General features: G+C 53.0%; 10 protein-coding genes across 10 annotated transcripts; 4 read left to right on the top strand and 6 right to left on the bottom strand.

Annotated features, from left to right (window-relative positions):
• Positions 1-212: 212 nt before the first annotated feature.
• On the bottom strand, positions 213-1268 carry BDW74DRAFT_172336 (uncharacterized protein; the record flags this gene model as incomplete). The annotated part of the gene is made up of 3 exons (XM_073727504.1): positions 213-830; positions 891-906; positions 988-1268. 3 exons carry the CDS (start codon positions 1266-1268, stop codon positions 213-215), a joined length of 915 nt encoding a protein of 304 aa, XP_073589601.1.
• Positions 1269-2655: 1387 nt separating this feature from the next.
• On the bottom strand, positions 2656-3088 carry BDW74DRAFT_172335 (uncharacterized protein; the record flags this gene model as incomplete). Its single annotated transcript, XM_073727503.1, has 2 exons — positions 2656-2712; positions 2798-3088. The coding sequence occupies 2 exons, from the start codon at positions 3086-3088 to the stop codon at positions 2656-2658; spliced, it is 348 nt and encodes a 115-aa protein (XP_073589600.1).
• Positions 3089-3158: 70 nt separating this feature from the next.
• On the bottom strand, positions 3159-3670 carry BDW74DRAFT_172334 (uncharacterized protein; the record flags this gene model as incomplete). Its single annotated transcript, XM_073727502.1, has 2 exons — positions 3159-3371; positions 3431-3670. The coding sequence occupies 2 exons, from the start codon at positions 3668-3670 to the stop codon at positions 3159-3161; spliced, it is 453 nt and encodes a 150-aa protein (XP_073589599.1).
• A 321-nt stretch (positions 3671-3991) lies between these two features.
• Positions 3992-5648, top strand: BDW74DRAFT_172333 (FAD-dependent oxidoreductase; the record flags this gene model as incomplete). Its single annotated transcript, XM_073727501.1, has 5 exons — positions 3992-4225; positions 4287-4481; positions 4583-4681; positions 4758-5096; positions 5157-5648. The coding sequence occupies 5 exons, from the start codon at positions 3992-3994 to the stop codon at positions 5646-5648; spliced, it is 1359 nt and encodes a 452-aa protein (XP_073589598.1).
• A 35-nt stretch (positions 5649-5683) lies between these two features.
• Positions 5684-6379, top strand: BDW74DRAFT_172332 (uncharacterized protein; the record flags this gene model as incomplete). The annotated part of the gene is made up of 1 exon (XM_073727500.1): positions 5684-6379. The coding sequence occupies one exon, from the start codon at positions 5684-5686 to the stop codon at positions 6377-6379; it is 696 nt and encodes a 231-aa protein (XP_073589597.1).
• Positions 6380-6988: 609 nt separating this feature from the next.
• BDW74DRAFT_3283 (uncharacterized protein) lies at positions 6989-7517 on the bottom strand. Its single transcript, XM_073732533.1, has 2 exons — positions 7381-7517; positions 6989-7319 (listed from the first exon to the last, which is right to left on the bottom strand). Exons 1-2 carry the CDS (start codon positions 7424-7426, stop codon positions 7105-7107), a joined length of 261 nt encoding a protein of 86 aa, XP_073589596.1. The 5' UTR covers positions 7427-7517; the 3' UTR covers positions 6989-7104.
• Positions 7518-7966, top strand: BDW74DRAFT_3282 (uncharacterized protein). The gene has a single exon (XM_073732531.1). The coding sequence runs from the start codon at positions 7609-7611 to the stop codon at positions 7843-7845; it is 237 nt and encodes a 78-aa protein (XP_073589595.1). The 5' UTR covers positions 7518-7608; the 3' UTR covers positions 7846-7966.
• A 121-nt stretch (positions 7967-8087) lies between these two features.
• On the bottom strand, positions 8088-11034 carry BDW74DRAFT_172330 (uncharacterized protein; the record flags this gene model as incomplete). The annotated part of the gene is made up of 2 exons (XM_073727499.1): positions 8088-10539; positions 10595-11034. 2 exons carry the CDS (start codon positions 11032-11034, stop codon positions 8088-8090), a joined length of 2892 nt encoding a protein of 963 aa, XP_073589594.1.
• A 1398-nt stretch (positions 11035-12432) lies between these two features.
• On the top strand, positions 12433-13641 carry rad14 (DNA repair protein RAD14). Its single transcript, XM_073732527.1, has 2 exons — positions 12433-12566; positions 12633-13641. Exons 1-2 carry the CDS (start codon positions 12477-12479, stop codon positions 13272-13274), a joined length of 732 nt encoding a protein of 243 aa, XP_073589593.1. The 5' UTR covers positions 12433-12476; the 3' UTR covers positions 13275-13641.
• Positions 13642-13779: 138 nt separating this feature from the next.
• BDW74DRAFT_3267 (putative chromatin assembly factor 1 subunit B) lies at positions 13780-16936 on the bottom strand. The gene is made up of 6 exons (XM_073732524.1): positions 16372-16936; positions 16288-16303; positions 16119-16221; positions 15829-16065; positions 14761-15772; positions 13780-14714 (listed from the first exon to the last, which is right to left on the bottom strand). Exons 1-6 carry the CDS (start codon positions 16473-16475, stop codon positions 14138-14140), a joined length of 2049 nt encoding a protein of 682 aa, XP_073589592.1. The 5' UTR covers positions 16476-16936; the 3' UTR covers positions 13780-14137.
• Positions 16937-19710: the final 2774 nt, after the last annotated feature.

Genomic DNA, 19710 nt, shown 5'->3' with positions numbered 1-19710 from the left:
CTACCGAAGCCGACCGCACCAGTCGTTCCTTCGACCATCGAATGTCGAGCGCCCTCGATTTAGCATCCAGCCTCCCGCCACCTCCATCTTTCGTCCCAACACAGCACCCAAACGATCACTGCAAGCGGACGTTATTGAGATCCTGAGTCTTACACGATTTACCTCGTCAAATCCTACCAGAACAAACAGCGACCTCTTATTTTTTAATCTCATCAAACCGTCTCCAGCCTGAGGCCTAATTCCCTCGCCAGACACTTCACCGTGCCGCTCAGAACATCCGCCATAAATCCCGCGTCATAGTATGCCTCGTTGAAATCCACCGAGACGGTCAGTTGTTCCCCGAATGTCCAGATGTACAGCATCGGCTGCCGGCTCATAACAGCACTTCCAAGATGGAAACGCTCAACGACGACATTTGCGTGCTTTCGACGGAGATACTTTTCAACGAGCTCAAGGCTACTGAGGGACATGCTGCTAGGTGGCTGTCGTGCTTGCTGCGCGTTCGTGCTGCCAGGAATACGACGAGAAGCTGAGGCTGAGGCTGAGGCTGGAGACTCCGTCGAAAACACCCTCACACCCATGGAGTTACAAATTGCACGCACCGGAGCCATGGATCTTCGAACAACCCTAGACCACATGTTTCTGGTGGTCATAGTATCGGTAGCAGTCTGGCTTCTAGCGGTTGGATACGTCGTCGGCAGTTGCGGTCCTCGTGCTCGCTCACTGTTCGCCTGCCCGGTCCCATCGCTAGACGCCGATACAGGTGCTATCGCCTCATACTTCTCGCCCACCTTTGCAACACTAGAGATCTCCCGCAATGCAGCCACGTACTGTTCCAATTCACACCCTCAGGTCCCGCGGTACGCAGCGGTGAGGTGCTTGCATCTTACCGCAAAACCGTCGTGTCTGCGTACCGTCTGTGCCAGACCCGTGATGTATGTCGCGACCGCATATGGCGCGGTGTTGTACGGCGCTGGGAGGTATTACCTCAAGTTGATCGAGACGATACTGCTGTAGTCATCGTCCGTTTGTCCATTTGCTTGCGCAAAGACGACCTCCGCGCTCGCTGTATGCACCGCAGCCATGATGCTGACTCCGCCCGCTTTACACGCCGCAATGAGAGCGCTCGTTGACTGCGCCGTCGGCTGCAGGCTCTGCGCCCGTGGGATACCAGGCTGTGTACCTGCGTCAACCTTGCAGCATAGACCCGCTGATTCAGTAAGAGCATCCCCGTTCCTCTTGCGCACGGATACTGCAATCTTCTCCATGGGCGGGGCGGGCGTTTGCGGGCAGGAGAACGCATCTTCGAGACTAGGAGAGAGATGTCCGTACTGGGTCTTGGAGAGTGATACTGCAGCCGTGTCCCTGTCCGAGACAAACAAGTCAAACAGTCGATCCAACACCATACAAATGCCCAGTGCGTCGAGACGCCAGTGTTCCGAATAAAAGACGAGCTCAGATGATTTCGGCAAGAGGACGAGACAGGGCAAGCTCCGTAAGTGCAACATAGGCACGATTCTCCCCAGGTTTCGGCCAGTCTCGTCCACGATAAACGTCTGCGCGGCCCATTCGTCTATTCTCCCACCGTTTCCTGTGTCTCGATACTCCTTCTACCTCCGCCCATCCCTATCTTGGATAGTAACGCGGAGACCAGGATGGTCGACCCTCAGAGTCTTCCAGGCCTCACGGAGCACTCTCTCGTCAGAAGCATCTTTGAAACGGTCATGACCTCCCATTCTAAGATGAACAATACAGTACACGGCCGTAGGTTCCCTCCCCAGATCCACGAGCCCCCGGGAGAGATTATAGAACGCCTTCTCCGCGCTATCAAGGTCATCAATCCATACACCGGAGCAGGACTCCGTCCAAACCATATTCGTCAATGGTGTGTCGTCGTCCTACCGTATAGGAAGTCGAAGGCTGAGTGTAACTGTGACTGTGACTGTAGCTGTAACTGATAGGCTGGGGATGTTTTGTAGGGGAAGAAGAGGTTAGAGACATGAAGAAATAGTCAGCAGTCAGTGCATCTATGTAGAAACTCCGGCACAGAGGAGCATTTAATTTGCTTCCCCGGACTCGCTACGAGAACTACGAATCATCAGGCCGAGGATACCCAAGACCGTCCGGACCGTCAAAGGACGCGTAGGATGCCAAATCCGACGATTCTACATAACAGCGTAGCGGGGTCAGTCGAGTCGGATGGAATGCGTGCAGATGACCCTTGGCGTGGTGTCGATCCCCCGAACAGCCCGAGTTGAGTCGGTGCATTCCAGAGGCGCCGATTCGGTTCGGGCTGCATATCCTCCGAGTCTCTGTTGTACAGACTACAAGGTGCCAAGGTGATGGTGGTGATTCGGCGGATTGGCAAGAGTAAGCTTGCGTTTGTACACTGGTTGGGTTGTGGATCGGGGTCAAGGCATGGATATCTGATTCTGGTTCTGATTCTCATGTACATGAGGCTTCGGCTTGGGCTTCGGCTTCGGCTTGGTATTGTATCGTAGGTTGCGGGATAGCTTAGTTGTCTATCTAGGGAGTATTGAGTATGGAGTACGAAATATGGAGTACGGAGCGCTATCACCAGATACTGGGTTTCTGTACCTAGCATTATTCGGAGGGATAGACAAGAACAGCCATTCATCTAGCACTGGCACGCGCTCACAGAGCCGGCGGAACAACCTTGTTCACACCACGACTGGAATGCATGATCCGCTCCTACACAGCCATAGCAATAGGAGTCCGAGTTAGCCAGGTCCAGCACATCACGCCGCGAAGAGAACTGGATAAAAAGGATACTCACAAACAGCCGCCCCGGTAACAACCAAAGCGTGATCCTCGCTGTCCCCGCCACACCCCCCCTCCACGTCTTGCCCGAAAATCCTCGAAGCACATCGCCGACGAGATTCCGGGCCGTCACGTCCACGGGCTCGTTATGCGTCTGCATCTTGCCGGCTGCTTGGTCGGCGATGAAGGACTCGACGCACCGGTAGTATGACTTCTCTAGCAACTTCGACGGCTCGTTGTGCGCGTAGATGTTCGTCTCGACTTCGCCGACCATGGCGGTGACGACGCGCGCGCCGAGCAGCGCCATTTCGATGCGCAGGGTCTCTGAGAGCCAGGTGAGGCTTGCTTTGGAGGCGTTGTAGATTCCCGAATCAAAATTAGGTTGATGTTGTGAACATAAGGATTTGTTGGCTAAGGTTACCCTGCCACGCAAGCTTCGCCGCGCCCGCAAGCGAAGAGATATTCAGGATCGCCCCCTTGGCCCTGATGAGCATCTCGCTGAATGCCTGGGCAACTGCGACGACGCCCCAGACATTCACGTCGAAGACTTTTCTGGCCTGCGCGAGGTCTGCATCAAGCAGCGGGGCCACCTCCATCATCCCGGCGTTATTGACGAGGTTATCGAGTTTCCGGCTGTTTTGGAGCGGACGAGGGCGGCGCATTCGGTGATGGATGGTTGCGAGGTGACGTCTAGCGCGAGGAGCTCGATTGTGCCTGGGCTGTTGACATCGTGCGGCTGAGTTAGGAGGGCAGATGCTTTCGCGGGGTTGCGCGCTGTCGCGAAGACGTGGAAGTCGGCTTGTTTGAGGGCTAGGGCTATGGCGGCGCCGAGGCCGCCGTTGTTGCAGCCGGTGATCAGGGCGGTTCTTTTGGCGGTGGGCGTGGGCATGGCTGGGTAGTTGGTGTGGTTTGGTTTGCTCGGCTGGTGTAGGTTAGGTGAGTGCAAATGCGAGTGTAAGCGGACAGGTTTAATGTACCCTCGTTAGGCAGGTATGATGTCTCCGAGGAGTTCGGGGTTTATGGATACATGCCTGGAACTCCGGTCAATGTATCGGGGCCGAACATGCATGCTCAGCATCTGTCCTACCTTACCGGTACCCTGCCCTGCCCTGCCCTACCTAGGGAAACCATTAAACGTTGACAGCCGCCCCCAGGCGCACGCACAAAGTAGCCCAACTCATCCATTTACATTCAATTCAATCAAGCAAGAATGCCGAGTGTGACCCAACCCGAGTCTAAGACCCACCCCTTCAATGTCGCCGTGGTTGGCGGCGGCATCGTCGGGCTGATCACGACTCTGGGCCTCCTCCGCCGCGGAATCCCCATGACAATCTACGAGCAGGCGAGCGACTTTCGCGAGATTGGGGCCGGCGTCGCATTCACGGCTGCGGCGCAGAAATGCATGGAGCTGCTGGACCCGCAGGTGTTGAGGGCGCTGCGGAAGGTCAGTAGTGCGAATCCAGAGGACTATATGGTGTATGCGGACGGGTATTCTCACGAGTCAGTCAATGGTGTCGAGGTTGAGGATGAACGGAAGAAAGAGGATGACGTTCTTTTTCCGGATCTACTCTGGCGACAAGAAGTTTGACGCGTGCCATCGGGCGCACTTTCTCGAGGAGCTGGTACGCTGTTTGCCTCCGGGGCTGGTGCAGTTTCGAAAAAGGCTAGAGACATATGTCGACGAGGAAGGCCATGACAAGGTACTGCTGAAGTTTGAGGACGGGAGCACAGCGCAGGCGGATATGCGTAAATTACCTGGACTGCCTATGTAGCGAGTCTTGCTCACTCGAACAGTGATTAGCTGCGCGGGATCAAGTCGCGCGTGCGGCGAGCCATGTTTGGCGAGCAGAACCCCGTCTCGTACGCGCACTACTCACACAAGGTCGCCTTCCGCAGCATGGTGGGCATGGACGAGGCAATCGCCGCGCTGGGGTACGATATGGCCTTGGAACCATTGCATGCACTTGGGACCCAAGGCGCACCTGCTGCATTACCCCGTTGCGCAGCATACCATGATCAACGTCGTAGCCTTTGTTGACGACCCGTCTGAGTGGGCTATGGAGGAGATGAGCGTCACGTCATCACGGGTAGAGGCGTCCGAGGCCTTTGCCGACTGGAAGCCTGCCGTACGTGGCCTCGTCGGACGTCTGCCAGAGGAGCTTATCAAGTGGGCGATCTTCGATACTTATGATCATCCGGCGCCAACGTATAGCCGCAGGCGCGTGTGTCTGGCTGGTGATGCCGCGCACGCGTCCAGTCCCCACCAAGAAGCTGGCGCCGCATTTGGGGTGGAGGATGCGCTGGCCCTAGCGACCGTGCTGAGTCGGGCGGGTCACTCTATGCTTTCTGCTGGGGCAGACAGTACACGGCGTTAGAGACGGATCTGGTCCTTTGACATCGACAAGATGGTACAGGAGGTAGAGGATGGGTATCAGAGACACATACCTATCAAGCCCAGGCCTCGCTCAGGTTGGGCCCCTCGACGCTGGCAGAGGCCGATTGGCGAGAACGAGGCGATGATCAAGATGATTGGAGACCAAGGGCGACGGTTCGGAAAAGATGTCTGGTCAATTTCCGTGACGGCTGAAGTCGAAGTAGACTCCTCCCAGGGCAGTACCGAGCAGCTGCTCCGTGACGGGTGGAAAACGTTGCGCTTCCACCACTCGTCAATCGCCTCGTTCATCAATGAAGATGAACCGAATACCATCGTCTATGAGGTTCCCGGCGCCCTTGCCTTCAACCAATGGGCGGCGGATGCTTTCGTCTGCGTCGAGACCGAGGAGAGCCCCAATGATGTGGTTGCTCGCATGTCGCCGCAACGCTTCACCACCCTTCACTATCTACCAAACACGAAACCATCATTCTGACCATCTCCCACTGGCGCACTGACGGCGTCGGGGCCATGCACCTCTTAGACGAATACGCCCGGTGCGTCGCAGGGCTGCAAGGTAATGCTGCGCAGTTGCCCTGGGGAGATGAAGTCCACCGCCTCGTTCCCAGCGTCGAAGAAGCACTGGACCTCCCAATGACGCCATCTCCAGATGTCAAACACAATGTTCTTGAGTACCTGAAGCCCCTCGGTCCGCCTCTCCCATCTCCTTACAAGGCATGGGAGACTGCCATTCCCAGCGGCACCCGACAAGCCAGCCTCCGCCTGTCCACCGACGAAACGGCAGCGCTGAAGTCCGCTTGCTCACGCCTAGGCCTCTGCGTTGAAGCCGCGCTGCACGCATCCGTCGCAGCAGTGGCATACACCATAGCCAGTGACACGGACAGGCACAGGGACAAGCAGATCATTAGCACCGTCCGCCAGAGCCTCCGACCACATTTGTCATTCCCGCTCAACGACACGGCTGGCGCCGCCGGCCTTTACACGTCAGGGTACCGCGTCGCAGTTCCAGCTTTACAAGCCTGGCTGCAGAATACAAGGCAGTATGACATCGAGTACCGTAACGGCGCAACGCCCGAGCTTCTGGCTTCCCGAAGACAGTACGCGCTTGTGGCGAAGGAGCACTTGCAGCGAATGATGAAGCCTCCTGCCGCAGTAGTTGATGGCCCCCCTCCTCCGCCGCCGCCTAGTGGTCTCGATATCTCGTAGATGCCGGATGTCCCCTCGATTGTGCAGCCCGTGCATGCAGGTCCAGCGGGATTTGTTCGGATCCGGCGTGTTGTGTTCGCAGTGGATCTTCTGTCGCGTCATATCTATGTCTTTGAGTTGATTTTCGATGGAAGGCTTGAATTGAATGTCGCGTATAACCAGGGGTTCTATGAGGAGGGGTTGGCGAGGCAGGTGCTGAGTTTGATCAAACAGTCTTTGGTTGAGAACCTGCTTGTTAAGACGGAGTCCTAGATCGAAGGGTTAAGTGTTTCGATTATAAGCTCTTGGGAAGCAAAGACGAAGCTCGGTTTAAGCGCAGGAAGGTTGAAGGATGACGGTAAAGTGGCGGAGAGTTGTGTTGAAAAAGTGAAGTCCAAGGAAGAAGTTTGCAGGAACCCGGCTGCTCCTTTATTTGCTACACTCTTCCAATAATTAAATTATCCGAGTTCACTGCTCTCGTGTCCGCCTTGATTCCGAATTTACGACCTGAAATAGGACCTCGATTTACATTAAATCAAGGCCAGTGCCATCTAAAATACTATGTGAACACTGTGAAAAGAGTCTTGAGGAGGATATCAACCGTCAAAATTCGTCAACAATCAAGATTCGCCCGTTCGTAGACTAAATACATTCATTTCATCCATATTCATCATACAAAATCTCCGAAAGACATCATCACATAATTATCACATTGAATACAGTTTCACATCCCTGAAGGGAAGAAGTTACTCCTCAAACTCAGGCTCCTCATCCTCCAGCTGCTCCTGGCCCTGCTGGTTGTGCTTGGATGCACTGCCCTTTCCGCTGGCGACGCCGCCGGCATGGCCGCCGACCTTGCCGCCCTCGCGGCCGGCCTCGTGGGGGTCGACCTTGCCGTACGCGAACTGGTTCTGCTGCGTGCGCTTGTCGGGCTGGTTGTCTTCGCGGAGGCCCTTGTGCTCTGTTTATAAAATGTCAGAATGGAGGAGTTTGGTGAAAGAAGGGGACGGGGGGAGGTATACCGGTTGGCTTGTACTTCTCGCCGGTTGCTGTGGAGCCTTGGACCATTTTGGCGATTGTTGTTGTGAAGAGAAGGAGGAAGGTGGTTTGTTTGGTTTTGTGGAAGTAGAGTAGTTATTTGCTTGTGTAAAAATGTGCTTGATGATTCTGGAGAGCAAGGCCGGAATTTTGGGGCTACTTATACTCTTGGATCGACCGTTTGCAGTGAGATCGAGGTCGATGTCGAGAGCATGAGCTCAAATCACGATGTTCTGATGTCAATGCTTCTTCCCTGGTTGATTGTCGCTGGGATGGCGTATACTGTATGCAGACGGATAGACTTCGATCGCGATGGGCCAGTCGATGGAGGTGGTTTAGGGTTGGTGATTGTGGATCCCGATCCCGATCCAGGTGGGTGTCATCTCCGCATCAGTCTGATGTCAACCATAGGGTCTTTGTCACACCCAGGGCTTTCCAATCGCCAATAATTTCGAGAGTAACTTGGAAGGAAGTTGATCGGGGCTAAAGTTGGCTTCCGTCATCGATACTTTGTGAAACTACTGCGGGAGAGGGAGCGATCGGCTGACGGAATAGGAGGAGGTTCCCACCCGACGATCTCGACCTAGTCCAGGCCCTCTGGAATAATTCAACTTACACTTTTGCCATCTGGATGAAAATTCACCGAGGAGAAGCTCGGAGTACATCTCAGCAGACTCTCGACTGCCAGTGCTTACATCGCCCACCGCAAAAGATTGCGCACAGTCCGGACCGAGTTCACAAAGAGCGTCTGTCCACTGGCATTCAGCCTCCAAGCCAGCGAATCAAGTCTGTCAGCCTCGTCCTCGCCAAACGCCGCAGCCAGCGTCTCCCGAGCAATGACCTCTCCGTAAGAAAGCCTGACACGAATTCTGCTGGAGGGCTGCTCCGGGATCACAGTATATCGTTCCAGGACACGGGCTGCCCCGTTTCTAATGAGCAGCTCTGTCGTCCGCACCCAGACCTGCCGATCATTGGCGTCGAGCTTTCTAAGGTCTCTGGCAAAGCTGCTAAGGAAGTTAAGAAAGAGCTTCCATATGGTAGAGTCGCCGTACGTCTCGTTGGGATTTCCACCATGTTGTAGAATGAGAGAGACCAGCTCGGGGTCTGGTTGGTCACATAGGCCACCGACTAAATAGTCGATTTGCTCAGCCTGCGCTGTTAGCGGCGAATAGATCCTCCGGCGCAAGGCACAATCGAGTAGCGGTCGGTCTCTCTGCCGAATAACGAGGCTAGGGTCTGATGCCAAACAAACCTTGGCATATCGATTCAGTCCATACTGAATTGCCAAGGGAAGTAATCCTTGAGTCCTGCAACTCCATCCCAGCACTCGACCTGGTGGTATATCGTCAATGTACACTGCCGGTTCCCGCGGACCATCAAGAACTTGAGCCAGACGGTCCAGGAGAGGGAGGAGCTCCTGCGAAAATTGCGGTTCGAGCTCCTCTGCATGCCTCATAAACTCAAATATGAGCCGACGAGGGGGTTGTGTTACCATTTCCATCTGAGTGACAAGTGCCCGGCATATAAAGAGACCAACATTGAATTCTGCCACACTCTGCATCTGCAAAAAATCTTGGGTCCTGCTTTCGAGGAGAAAGTCCCGGGCTGTGCGATGAAGAAAGTCCACAGAGTGGCGGCAGAGAATATGTCGCTCTCGGCCCCAACACGAGGCTTGAAGTAGATCCAAGCAAAATATGTTGACTCTACTTTCAGCTCTTTGAAGCCGTTGATCCAAGGCATCATCCGTCCATTTCCCAGTCCCTGTCGTCGGTGACGCCAGATCAGTCTCGTCTAGAAAAGAGTACGTCATCAACGACGTAGTTCCTGGGAAGTTAAGGGCCATCTTGAGAAGCTTGAGCGATTTGGGGCGGTAGAATGGCTCGATATTGGAGAACATCTGAAGAAAGTACTCCTCCAACTCCTCAGGCACAGCCCTTAGGCGATCCAGTAGGTCTGCGACTGTATCATGGTTCCTTAGGCCTCGCAAAAGTGAGCGAGTGACTAGAACAACCCAAAGCCAAACGCCCTTTGCTCTTTCGATAATTTCTCGCACCAGTTGTATGCATAATGATGTATTCTGTTGGCGGAGAACTAAGAATCTCTCATTTGCTTCGAGTTTCTCATCGATATATCGCTTGATGTCCAGGCTTGTTAATTCCTCCAGGCGCAGGTGAGGGTAGGATGAAAAGTTGTCTTTGAACAACTCCCACGGGCGGCTCGAGACGCAGAGTTTGATATACATCTCTTGTGATGAGGCATGTAGGAAATGAAACACCTTCTCGCGCTGATCATCGTCTCCAGCAAGCTCATCCAGTCCATCGATGAACAGACATATCCTATAATCATGGCGGTAACGAACCAGGAGATTCTGTAAAGTGCTCAATAGTTCGTCGTCAGACCATGCAGGAAAGTACCCCAGTTCGAGATCCCAAGCTCGCCACCTGGAAGGCGAAAGCTCCCAGATTTCATCTGCCGATTGAATCAACAGTTCGTGCAAAAGGCTACGAAGGAAACCAGATATTGATTTCTGGTCCTCCGTACCCGAGCTCCAGAAAAAGTGTGAAGCAACCAGCAGCTGCTTGTCTCCAGCCCATGCTCTCAGAGCCTCTTCTGTGCGCTGTTCATGGAGAAGCCATTTCATGAAGGTGGATTTTCCAGACCCAGCCTTCCCTGATACCCAGTACAATCCACCGGGTTCACGAAGCCATTTAGAAAGGTCAGACCATGTCTGTGGTCTTTCTGTGGATGCTTGGAAGACCCAGCCTAGGGTAGCATCGTAGTTTTCGAGTATCAAACTCTGCCGGTCGTACATTCTTGGAAGGCTCAAGCTCTTGATGAACACCTGCTTGAAGGATTTTTGGTGTTGATCTAATTGGCTTTGTTGGATGGTCTGCAGAATTTGCGAAAGAATATCTCTATGATCCTTTGCCCATTCGTTGAGTAACTTTGTTCGCCGCTCTTCTTCCTGATCCCTTTCCTGGGCTGTATCTGAGGCCCGAGTGGCCGTAGTGCCTAAATCGTGCTGTAACAGGTTAAGTATTTCTTCGATTCGCCCCTTATGTTGAAGAAGGGTGTTCTGGACTCTGTCTTCCATGCTTCGTAAAGCATCATCTGTCGTAGCAACAGCCTTGACCTGTCCCTCACTAAGACCAGTTCAGCCTAAGCTATTCAGAAGCGCAAATGTAATGGCGTTCTTACTTCAGAATTATCAGAAGATGAATAACAACAACCCGACCCAGACGATCGAGTATGACCATTCTGCCCTCCAATTGCTCCTTGGTCCAAACACTCTTCAGCGCCTGACGGAAGCTCGTCCATTTTCGTTTCGTAGGATCGACCTTGAGCCGATCGAGTGTCGCGAGAAAGTCTTCTGCGAGTACCTGAGTTTCTTCCGCAACCTGTCGTAGGCCCTCCTGAGCGGGTGACAGTTTTTGAGACGTTGGAATGCCGTTCACTGATAGGAGCAGCCCCTTGGATAAGCTGTTCAGCCTTGACGAGATTGCAGCCTTCTCAGCATGGTCCGCAAGGACCCCGCTCTCACTCGTGTACAGTTCTTTGCTTTTAGAGACGAGCTTGGTCGCAAATTCGACGATTTGAATCACGGCAGTTGCGATACTGAGTGCGCTCAAAGGCTCCATTGCGAATATTCCTTAGGGCATTGAGCTGTCTTTCCGTGGGAGAAATCTTTCAGGTCTAGCATCCTGGGTTTCTCACGTACGGCTGAATCGAGGTCATTACCGCTAAGGCGAGGCTGAGGCGTCGAAGCGGCCAATTATTGCATTCCACGTTTTTTTGTGTACAGACTCTGGCCCGTTCGGCGCCAGGCAAAATAGGTTCTGTCGAAAAGTCCTCTCGCTGCGTACATTATACCTTGCTCTAAGGTCCGTTAGCATAAGGTGCACCGCTAGTGAGGAGAAGTTCAAATCGATGCCCGAGTTTCGGCGAAAACTCAGCTGGAAGGCAACTTCAACGCCCGGCCAGTGTCAATGAAAGAAATAGATGCGGATGGGTGACACAGGCATTAATCTTCGGGTTGGAGAAGCGCTCCTTCCCCAGAAGCACTCATCCCTACAGGAATTGCACCAATCCGGAGACCGCCAGCTTGTGCTATTTACCGGCATGCTTACCTATAATCCTAGGCACACTCCAGCAGTCCTCGGCTTTCTAGTGTGCGACAACTTTCCCGGATGGAGCTTGACTCTTAAGTAGACTTCGGCGCATCGATGTCCCTATCTAGGGGTAGGATCTGTAAACGATGCAGCAAATGCCCGCGGGCTTGTGGGCTTCAAGTTACCACTACCGTAGTGAGCGCCCTCAAGGCGCGTCACTAAACGATAATGGCAGCTTGGGTTACCAGTGTAGGCAATCCTGTTGTCGCAAGACGATGGAGGCATTCAAAAGTAGGCGCACTGTCTACCATTGCTGCAGAAGTGCGGTCTCCGATGGCAATCGAGGAATCAAAAAGTATGAATTCCGCAACAATTTCCATGTCATAGCGATCCATGAGTGTTTTTTCAGTTGTTCCCCTAGAAAGACTTTTGTATAACACAGCCTTGTGCCCTTTTTAGCTATTGAGAACCGTCGCCGGTTGATACATGCGTGGATACCATTTGTGCCGTTGATAGTCCCTCCGACAATGCTTTGATCTTCGAATTGTTTGGTTCAGAGTGAGCTGAGGACTACTCAGCCATTGACCTCCTTGCGTAGTGAACAATGCGCGGTTTTGTCACTTTTTGGACTGCTGAATTCGTGTGTAAGAGATTTCTTGGATAAAGGAATTGATTCCCGACAGATAGAAATGCTCTCTGAGAAAGAAAACCAGCTGCGAGATGTATGTCCAGATATATGGCAGTGTAGTTACGGTACGCCACAAAGGGAACGGAGAGATAAGGCTCTAAGGCATGAAGGCCTGGCGGACCCACTGCCAAGACTAAGCTCCCTTTTATCTGCACGTGACTACGTATTATCTTATCGATAACCGACAATGACCCGCAATGACATTCTCCAACACGCCTCTCGAGTCAAGACTGTCTCTGCTTCTAACTTCAACAACCATCGAAGCTCACACAGAAAAGACATCATGGCATCCGACACACGCTCAACCCCTCCGCCGCCGTCAAGCGGCCCTTCAGCGCGCGGCGAACTCACCCCCGAGCAACGAAAGAGAATCGTACGTCCCTCAACTCCAACGCCACCCATCCCATCAGTGCAGACCAAGTTAACGCCAACCTACTAGGAACTAAACCGCATGAAAGCCAAAGCAATTCGCGAGCAACGTGAAGCCGAGCAGCGCGCCGCCGCCGCATCACCCTCAAACCCAACAAAAGGCGTAAAACGCACCTACTCCTCCCTCACCTCCGAAACACCTTCTACCCTCCGCGACGCCAACAACAATGCCTCCGACCGCCCGCTTAACGCCATCAAGCCCGCGCGCAACTTCACAAAATTCGTCGAGTACGACTTCAGCAAGATGACCGACACAAAGGGCGGGTTTCTCGCGGCAGAAGACGACCCCTTCAACAAAGCTCTACATGTAAAAGACGGGAAAGACGAGAAACCGCCTAATATGACGCAGAAGGAGTGGGAGAGGCAGCAGCTTCTCAAGTCTCTGCGGCGGGACCGAGCGGGGCCATTCGAGCCGGGTATTAGCGTGCTGGATGAGAAGAGCGAGCAGAAGGTTTGCAGGGAGTGCGGGAATCTGGAGATCGATTGGCGGTGGGAGGAGGAGTTGCGGTGCCGCGTTTGCTATGCGTGCAAGGAGAAATTTCCGGAGAAGTATAGCTTGCTGACGAAGACGGAGGCGCGGGGGGATTATCTGTTGACGGATCGTGAGTTCCCCCGGCTTTCCTTTTCTACGGGTATCGCCGTTTGTGAGTAGCGGACTGATCGAGTACGTGGCAGCTGAACTCCGCGACACCGAGCTCCTCCCGCACATCGAGCGCCCAAACCCTCACAAATCAACCTGGAACAACATGATGCTGTTCCTGCGGTACCAAGTCGAAGAGTACGCGTTCTCTGACAAGAAGTGGGGATCGCCCGAGGCGCTGGACGCCGAGTTCGAGAAGCGCGAGAACGACAAGAAGCGGCGGCGCGAGGCAAAGTTCAAGACGAAGTTGAATGATCTGAAGAAGCGGACGCGGGTGGAAGCGTACCGGCGGAACCGACAGGGTGCAGCGGGCGGGAATTTCGGCGACGAGATCGGGGCGCGGGGGAAGCATGTGCATGAGTGGGGGAGGTCGATCATGGATCCGGAGACGGGGATCGGGACGAAGAAGTGTGTGGATTGTGGGATGGAGGTTGAGGAGTTGGAGTTTTAGAGCTGTATATCTATATCTAGCATATAACTTATCCATCCTGGCTAGTTCAGGCTATCATAAGGTCTACGCGGTGTGCTGAGTAGATGACACTCATGCTGATGATATTGACGCTACATAGCGGGTAGCCATGACAGAGCCGGAAGCTGGTCTTGAGTTCCTCGTAAACACTAACATTCTGATCCCACACCTGCTGAACAGCAAGGAAGTAAATGGCCATACCAAAGCGAGCCAGCCGATCAATAGCAATAAAGCCCATCTAACAAACTATGCACTGCATAATATGTTAGATAGACTACCAAAACGCGCAAATGAAACAGATCCCATAAGAACAAGGTATCGTAAACGCCACCGAAAGCAAAGAATCCGCATGATTCGTCAAAAACAACTTCGATAGGATTGGCAAAGAACTAATGAAGGACATAAACTATCCGCCGGTATTCGTGTCAGGCGGCCTCTCGTTTGACATGGAGCCAGTACCCGCTGATATCAGGGTCGGTGCCACGCGTCGTTTTTTCGGTGGTTGAGCCTGTTCGCTTGGGTTCGGGCCTTGGCTCTCTTCCTTTTCGGACTCGCTTCGCTTCCCTAGGACGGTGCTGCTTGCGTCACTCTGGGAAACAGTGGACATTGGTGTCGCAGGAGGCGTCGTAAGAGGCAAAGTAGCTGGAGGCTGCGCAGAGTGTGTCGCGGTCACTAATGGCACCGATCCGAGAGTTGGTGTGGGGTTGTTGACGACTGATTCTGCTTGCTGCGAGGCGCGCTGCGTTGCGACGGATGATACTGAGTTTGAGCGCGCAGGACTTGCTGGTGGGGGCGGAATGTTGTGAGGAAGTACCGGCTTCGTAGGTTCCGTAGGTGTATGCAGGGTTGTTTGCCCTGTGCTAGTCGTTTGCGGGGCAATTATCGGCGCTGTGTATGGTTGACCTAACTCGCCTTGTGCAAAAGAGAGAGTAGAGCAGAACCCATCAGACGAACTCATGATCAACGTCAAGCCGTCGTTGGACCTAGATATCGTCAGAACAGGTTACGGACCCATTTAGAACTACTTACCAGGCCAAGTCCGTGAATGTGGCAAAATGAAGATTGCTCACCACACATAACGGCGCCTGTTGCTGGGTGTCGTACACCAGAACGGCATCCTGGGTGGCCACTGCATATACTACCCGGTAGGGTAGGGAGAAAACAGGAGGTGGAAGGTGACCAGGGGCAGGAGATTCTGAGGGTCTAGTGGCGGAATTGCTCTTGTCATCAGTGCTGGTAGCGGATGTGTCTTCCGCACACGAAGCACCCAGGGTGATATGCTTGGAAGGCTCAGAGGCCTCGCGAAGAGTGTATAGAACCGGGGAGCATTTCACTGCAACTGATGGTTTTTTGTGGCCAGGAAGATGGGATATTGGAGGTTTGTTGAAACCGGCGCGAGTATAGATGTATACTGTATTGATTATGTCGTCAACCGTTTTCGTAGGGTCTGCCGCAGAAACTATTGTCGAGGTTTTATATTGGCCCGCCGGTGTGAGCAGCAGGCTTCCGTCTGGAGTGAAGGTTAGTCGTCGGAAGAAGGACGTAAACGTTTCGTTGGCGTAGATATTCGCGTTCCTGACCCCTAGCCCTCCCAGCCCCGGGGATGTCACTTCTAAAGGCTTGACGGCAGGCAATGGTAGAGACGGCGCCGGCGATGCGGAGCGACGAATGTTCGGTGAGGAGCTGAAAGATGATCGGCGGCTGTGTGACACTGGTGGCGGGTCCATTGGCAGATGCGAAGTCATCGGTGTGCCAGGTGTTGAAGGAGCAGGTGAGGCAACAGCCACCGAGTTGCTAGTGGGTTGGGATCGGATAGAGAGGTCTGGAGGGGCAGGGCTACCGCGTGAAATCCGTCTCGCCGGTAGATCCATCTTCAAAATCTTCCCGTGGGATGTAAGGGTAAATTGGCCATCCTTGGTTTTCAGGCTGTAAATGTGGACCGATCGATCGGACGATTGTGTTGCAACAAACTCGTTGAGGGGGTCCCAAGCTACTCCTTGGACGTAGTGCGAATGCTCGGCAATTTGTCGTACCATTTGCCCTATTTTGACACTCATCATCAGTAATGATGCAGACACTCTCGACGTTGAGACTCACCAGTTTGTGCGTTGTAAATCCTAGCGATGTTATCCATGCTTCCCGTGATGATGAAGACACCGTCTGGCGACCAGGCGAGGTCGTAAATCTCCGCACCCGACGACCGACACATGTGCTTGACGCGCCATGTTTCCTTGTCATCCGACCAATCCTCTCCCAGCCCAGGTTGTGTTTGTAGTTCCGACGGCACCCAGAGGAGGACATTGCCATCATCTCCAGCCGATGCCAGCATTTCACCTAGGCAGTGTTAGAGCGAACAAGAGAGGATTCGTCCGGTCCAGAGATCGTACCCTTCGGGCTGAAGCGGACAACGTTGACCGCTTGTGTGTGTTTCACCAAGGTGCTCAAGTACGTCACCTTTCGTTCCTGACCAACCGAGTCCACCTTCCACAGCTATAATGTTTTGAATGTCAGAGTTATCGAAGGTAAGGATGGTCATTGAGAGGATGGCGAACGCACGCGGACATTGTTATCGCTATAGCAAAAAACATTAGTTCAAGGCGACAGACGAGCAGGGTGCAGGGATGGAGCTTGAAAACATACTTTCCAGCCGTAGCTAGGCGACCCTTGCCGTTGGGGTCGAAATGAACTGAGTAGATGGGGGCATTGTCGTTGTGCCAGGAGATGAGCAACGGATTGGCCTTCATGATGATGACAGGGCCCCCGATTGACGAGGGCGGGTGGGCGTATGTCAAGCAGTATAGGTGATGGATAGCTCAAGTGATTAGCTCGGTAATGGTGAGTGCAGTGATGGGGTTGTGAGGACTTGTCGGAGCTCCAGGTAGAATCGAGTGAGGTGTCGTCGGAAGATGCCAGGCGCCGAGGGGTGGTGCAAGAGTAGAATGGCACGCGCCAAAGCGACAGGGGGGAGAAACAAACAGGTAAAACTGAAGAAGCGGGAGAGGTTGAAAATAGCCTGACTTAGCAATGAAGTTGATGGAGGGCAGATCGTGTCTTTTTGCCCATTCGCCAATCAAATCACTTCCCACTTCTGAATGGCCCGCCCAATGCAAGTGCCCCGATTCTAAGCAGCAGCAGCATACCAGCACAACTTGGGATTGGCTATATGATTGCAGACATGTCTCTTTTAAACTTGTCTCGGTCATAGTGCTTTCAGTTAGCCGGGATTCTGAGCCTATTCATCACATTTATATCGCTTATGCGAAGAGGAGTGAACTATATGTATTTACTTCCAAGGTTCAGCCGATCAGCCCATCGGTCCGATTATATATTTCGGTGAGCCGGTCAATGGACGAGTAAATTTTATCTCCTCCCACCAGTCAGGTAAAAGATGAACCGTCGAATCAAGTGTGATTTACTCCGAATAAAAAGTCGATGTTGGACTTCTTTGTCTAAAATATCTAAGACTCGAGCAGAAGCTACCAACGGGTGCGTCCGTAGTCACACATCCCGTTTTAATCAAACTATCACCACTACGGTGTACTGAGTCAGAGACGAGGGTATACAATCGTAAGGCTGAATTCTACCAGCCAGTAGAGCTTGGCTTGTTACATTAATCGGTGCTGAGTACGGAGTAAATCCATGACCATAGCATAAATGCGCGCAAACTACACCGTGTACCCGGTTACAGTCCTCTAAGCAGCTTAGCGCTGTGAGGTAAACAGTCTATTAAGTATCCCGAGATAAAGGATGAAAGGGAGGGACGGTGGAGACTATCGAGTGGTGGATGTCCCCTAAAGTCTTTGATGACATGACCGTGACTGAAGGATATGTACGGGTTATGACCCTGTTCGAAGCTGAAAGGGTCCGGCTTGATTTCGCCATGACCCTCCAAGAACAAACTGACATCAGAGCGACACTAGGCCAATTTGCAATCCTGGAAATACCAGGCAGCTCAAGACGCGAGCTCATAGGATCGTCTATTACCCCCAAGATCGAGCGTATGGCCAGACTTTAAACAACAAATAGCCACCGAACGGCAGCCCAGATGGCTGGACCGCATTGATGTGCGGCACACTGCTGCAAAGGGGGCATACGCAGGTTCTCTGAGGAAGTAGTCAATCACGAAAGCCAGCGATGGCATGCAGCGATAAAAGGCGTAGACCGTTCCAGAACCTGGGGAACTCCTGAAGACTTCGAGGGTCCAGGGCTGATGGAGCCAGGGGCAACGAGCCCAGGGTACACCCTCTGGCCTTCAAATAAGAAAGGTCCACCTGTCTAGATAGCCACCGTGAAGCGATTAGGCCATGGTCTACAGTTCGTTAGGTACTTGGTATTAATATGAAGGCACTATAACCTTACGTGCTTATAGGCTTTGAACCATGTCCAATTCGTAGTACGGAGTAAACAATTTATATTATGGATATGGTTGATAACATTGCTTATACCGTGGATACTCTGACAGGTGGATCTTCCTTGTATGCAGGCCGGAGGGTGTATCTTTGCCTGAGACATGAAACAGGGTACTCTGGAGCACGGAATCTGTGTACTGCAGTGAACCCAGACTCTTGTTATAGACAAGTTGTTTAGTGAGACACAGGCGGCAAATCTGACATTAGCATTGATGAAAGTCTAGACGCAGTTCGGGCGCACAAAGAATGAAGCTAGTCCTTGATCGAGCGATTCGAGGATGAAGAACGTGGTGGTGATGTCGTCAGGTCTGACAAGCTGCGTCTCTAACTCGAGGCCGGCACAGAGCCCAGCGCGGAGTTGGCAATCCACAGACATTGGTAGTATTGTAGCGATTGGCTATGAGCTGGAATCTTCAGGAACACGGCCGGACTTTAGATAGGCATTTAACGGAAGCTATTCATTCATTCAATGGCGTCTGAAAACTGAAGGTTCAATAATACAAAGTATGCGAGCGTGGTGATGGATCGCGGTCTGGCCCAGAGATCCAGGGTCCAATCAGCCCCCCGGTCTCGTGACACCGCCGCAAGGGGTCTAGCGCCAGATCTTGTCCAATGCCAAGACGGACGCTTGCGCGTCTCCGCCACATCATTCTTGTCAGACTGCGAGCAGCGACATCACTTTGAAGTAATAATCAAGGGCTGCAAATGTGCCTTGATTCAAGCCGGTCTTGTGGCGATCCCCTGTCTTTCGGAAATCGGAATTCAGCGCTGCAGTATGTATCGTATTTCATACATCGTACAGAGTACAACGTCTGCATATTCTTCTCGCAGAAGAAAATCTACCTGCCCGGTGGGAATGCCGGCTGATGGGGCATCAATCGCATGTGCCGCGTGTTCTTCTGAAAGCTGAATAACAACGTTGAGGCCTCTCACCAGCACCTCAGGTAGACAGGGCCAGGGCCCAGGGCTAGTACTGTGCGATTCCAATGCTGTCGTAACTCATAGACTCGTGGACTTGTGCAGGATCCCATGTCACCATCTGACGCTCTGAAATCATGATCAACGCTCCTCGTTTTTCGGCGGATTACCCCCAACCTCATCAAGGCTACAGCAGGTATCTATGGAGTAGATATACCGTCCGATAGCTTAGCAAGCTATCCACACCAAGGGCACCATTCCGAGTCATGAGAACGCCGGCAGCAGTCCCGGTGCGCTTTCTAACCACAAACTCGGTCGGGATTCGTCATCCGGGGCAGGTAGAAAAAAGCAAGTCCCCACCGGCCAGCACTTTATTACTGTTCTAGGAGATTTCGCGGTTTTCCGCCGCATGTCTCCGACAACGCCGAACCACTTTCACCCTTCTCATGAACGTGACTCCGTTTGCTGCTGAGAAATCTGCGTTGAGCCCTGGGATGCTGAGTTGGTGACACTTTTGACGTCCCATGCTGATCGGAGCCGCGTAAGACTGGCTGACCTGGCCTCCCTTACGCGGGTATAGACATGTCGAGATAGTGATACCTTGCCTACCACTCGGTAGGAAATGACGATGATCGTACGTAGTCCTAGGTTG

This window comes from Aspergillus multicolor (assembly GCF_047715735.1).
Source record: "Aspergillus multicolor strain CBS 133.54 unplaced genomic scaffold BDW74scaffold_1, whole genome shotgun sequence".
In the NCBI taxonomy this organism is placed as follows: Eukaryota; Fungi; Ascomycota; class Eurotiomycetes; order Eurotiales; family Aspergillaceae; genus Aspergillus; species Aspergillus multicolor.
The sequence above is the reverse complement of the archived record's forward strand: the minus strand, read 5'-3'. Positions and strand labels throughout refer to the sequence as shown.

Bases quoted from the DNA above. Each gene is read 5' to 3' on its own strand.
- BDW74DRAFT_3283 (XM_073732533.1), bottom strand. From the start codon at position 7,426: ATGGTCCAAGGCTCCACAGCAACCGGCGAGAAGTACAAGCCAACCG. The intron at 7,320-7,380 runs GTATACCTCCCC...TTTTATAAACAG, and splicing joins CGAGAAGTACAAGCCAACCG to AGCACAAGGGCCTCCGCGAA.
- BDW74DRAFT_3282 (XM_073732531.1), top strand. From the start codon at position 7,609: ATGAGCTCAAATCACGATGTTCTGATGTCAATGCTTCTTCCCTGGTTG.
- rad14 (XM_073732527.1), top strand. From the start codon at position 12,477: ATGGCATCCGACACACGCTCAACCCCTCCGCCGCCGTCAAGCGGCCCT. The intron at 12,567-12,632 runs GTACGTCCCTCA...CCAACCTACTAG, and splicing joins CCGAGCAACGAAAGAGAATC to GAACTAAACCGCATGAAAGC.
- BDW74DRAFT_3267 (XM_073732524.1), bottom strand. From the start codon at position 16,475: ATGAAGGCCAATCCGTTGCTCATCTCCTGGCACAACGACAATGCCCCC. The intron at 15,773-15,828 runs GTGAGTCTCAAC...GTGTCAAAATAG, and splicing joins GATTTACAACGCACAAACTG to GGCAAATGGTACGACAAATT. The intron at 14,715-14,760 runs GTAAGTAGTTCT...GACGATATCTAG, and splicing joins ACATTCACGGACTTGGCCTG to GTCCAACGACGGCTTGACGT.